The 2566-nt window shown below is 33.4% G+C and overlaps 1 protein-coding gene across 1 annotated transcript; it reads right to left on the reverse strand.

Annotated features, from left to right (window-relative positions):
• Positions 1-784: 784 nt before the first annotated feature.
• Positions 785-1848, reverse strand: LOC132254974 (uncharacterized). Its single transcript, XM_059742184.1, has 2 exons — positions 1061-1848; positions 785-953 (listed from the first exon to the last, which is right to left on the reverse strand). The coding sequence occupies exons 1-2, from the start codon at positions 1749-1751 to the stop codon at positions 919-921; spliced, it is 726 nt and encodes a 241-aa protein (XP_059598167.1). The 5' UTR covers positions 1752-1848; the 3' UTR covers positions 785-918.
• Positions 1849-2566: the final 718 nt, after the last annotated feature.

The raw sequence follows: 2566 nt of genomic DNA on the forward strand, positions 1-2566 counted from the left end.
CATAAGAATTTAGGAAGTTTTGAGCTGCTAAGCATACTCCTCACCATGTCCAATAAAGTTCGGTTTCTTCTTTCTGCTACACCATTTTGGTCTGGAGAACCAGGCATGGTGTATTGGGCAACAATCCCATGCTCTTGAAGAAACTTCGCAAATGGTCCAGGTGATTGTCCATCTTCCAAGTATCTACCATAATATTCTCCACCTCTATCTGATCTCACAATCTTAATTTGTTTACCATATTGTTTCTCTACTTCTGCCTTGAAGACTTTAAAGACATCTAAAGCTTCATTTTTATTATGAAGTATGTAGAGATACATGTATCGTGAGAAATCATCTATGAAAGAGATGAAGTATTTCTGACCATGAGAGTCCATGTCAAGACTACATATATCAGTATGTATGATCTCTAGTATGGTGGAACTCCTAGTAGCACCTCTTTTTGACTTATTGGTCTGCTTACCCTTAATGCAGTCCACACAAGTCTCAAAGTCAGTAAAATCTAAAGTACTAAGTACCCCATCATTCACCAATCTTTTGATTCTATCTATGGAGATATGACCTAATCTCCGATGCCACAATGTAGAGGAATCCTCTTTTACAACACATCTCTTAATGCCAGTTTGGACATGCAATGAATTATAAGCAGTATCATTTTGTAAGAATATACAATAAAGACCATCAGACAAGATACCATTCCCAACACATTCAGATTTATAAATCAAACTGAAAGATGTTTCTGAAAAATGAAAGGAATATCCAAACGGTACAAGTTTAGAAACTGAAATCAAGTTTCGTGAGAAACTTGGTACATAAAAAGTCTTTTGCAATTCTAAAACAAAACCACTATTTAAAGTTAAATAACATGTCCCTATTGCTTCCACATGCGAGCCCATCTTGTTTCCGGATAAGATGAATTGCTCACTTGTCACTGGCTTCCTTAGGTTTTGCATACCCTGCAAGGAATTTGAAATGTGGATTGTAGATCCAGAATCAATCCACCATGTGTTGGTGTTTACATTAACCATATTAGATTCATAGCAAACAAATGAGGTAGGGTTACCTTTCTTCTCAAGCCAATTCTGAAATTTCAGACATTTCTTCTTCACGTGTCCTTTCTTTTTACAGAAAAAACACTTTTCGTCTTTCTTAATGTCAGATTTAGGAGGAATTTGTTGCTTTCCTTTCTGACTAGCTTGAGGTTTTCCTTTCTTTCCTTTCCTTTGCGTCACCAGCATGACACTTTCTCCCTGTTCCATCAATAACCTTCCTTCCTCTTGAACACACATGGTCATCAATTCATTGATAGACCACTTATCCTTATGTGTGTTGTAAGAGATTTTGAAAGGTCCATACTGAGGTGGAAGAGTGTTAAGGATAAAGTGCACCAAGAAAGATTCAGACATTTCTACCTCGAGTTTCTTTAATTGAGCCACAATGTCCCTCATCTCCATGATATGTTCACGCACACCTTTTACACCGGTGAGCTTCAGGGATGTGAACTTCATAATTAGGGTGCTTGCCAAGGCTTTATCTGAAGTGACGAATTGCTCGTCAATAGCCTTTAGCAATTCACGGACATTCTCATGTTGCTCGATTGAACCACGTATACCAGCACTGATTTTTGTCTTAATGTACATCACGCTAAGGCGATTAGATTTCTCCCAGCGTTCGTACAATAAAATTTGTTCAGGTGTGCTGGTATCTGTGATCTTATGCGGTTCATCTTTCCTTATAGCATAATCTATGTCCATGCACCCTAATTGAAGAAGAATTCTCTCTTTCCATATCTTAAAGTTATCTCCTCTAAGTTCGGGAACCTCACAACGAATATCAGATATGCTAGGTAAAACTGCACAAAAGGATTAGAAGCTTATTAAAAATTTGAGGCTTTAATATAAATTCATGCTTTACCAATGTAGAACATGCTTAAAATTGAATCTAATTTTATTAAAAATTGCCTGTGGGCTAAATCTTTAATTCAATAAGATTCATTATCTTTATGATAGACTTTATCAAACTATTTTATTAAATCATGAAATTTATTCTAAATATAGTTTGATATTTTCTGTCTATAATCTTTATGATAAACCTATTAAATTAATTATTCCTAACTCCTGTGGGTAAATTAGGAAAAATTAATTTTAATATTTTATCCTAATTAATTATATAAACATAATGAAAACCCTGTGGGGTAAAACATCATATTTATATAGTTAATTACAATTGATGTCCATAATGTGATCCTTATTAATATATAATTTTTTATATAATTAAGGATGCTGTGGCTATTCCTTAATTATTTAAAAAATCATATGGATTCACCGGACATTAAAACTATATGATATAATTTTAATATATCAAACTCAAATTCAGGTAACAATTTCATGCATCAAAAGCTACAACTTTTAATTTAGGCTACATTTTCATACATATAAACATATAAATTAGAATAGAATAATTTATATTGCTTGTATAAAAAATTACATGAAAATTTATAAAATAATTTAAAAGGCTTCAGATTATCATCGGGTACCTAAACCCAATAAAATTATTTCAAATGGGCCAC

This window comes from Vitis vinifera, chromosome 13 (assembly GCF_030704535.1).
Source record: "Vitis vinifera cultivar Pinot Noir 40024 chromosome 13, ASM3070453v1".
NCBI lineage: Eukaryota > Viridiplantae > Streptophyta > Magnoliopsida > Vitales > Vitaceae > Vitis > Vitis vinifera.

What these genes read in the sequence shown, in the direction of transcription:
- LOC132254974 (XM_059742184.1), bottom strand. Translation starts at nt 1,751, where the DNA reads ATGGACATAGATTATGCTATAAGGAAAGATGAACCGCATAAGATCACA. An exon ending in GAATTGGCTTGAGAAGAAAG is followed by an intron (nt 954 to 1,060) that starts GTAACCCTACCT and finishes AATTCCTTGCAG; the next exon opens with GGTATGCAAAACCTAAGGAA.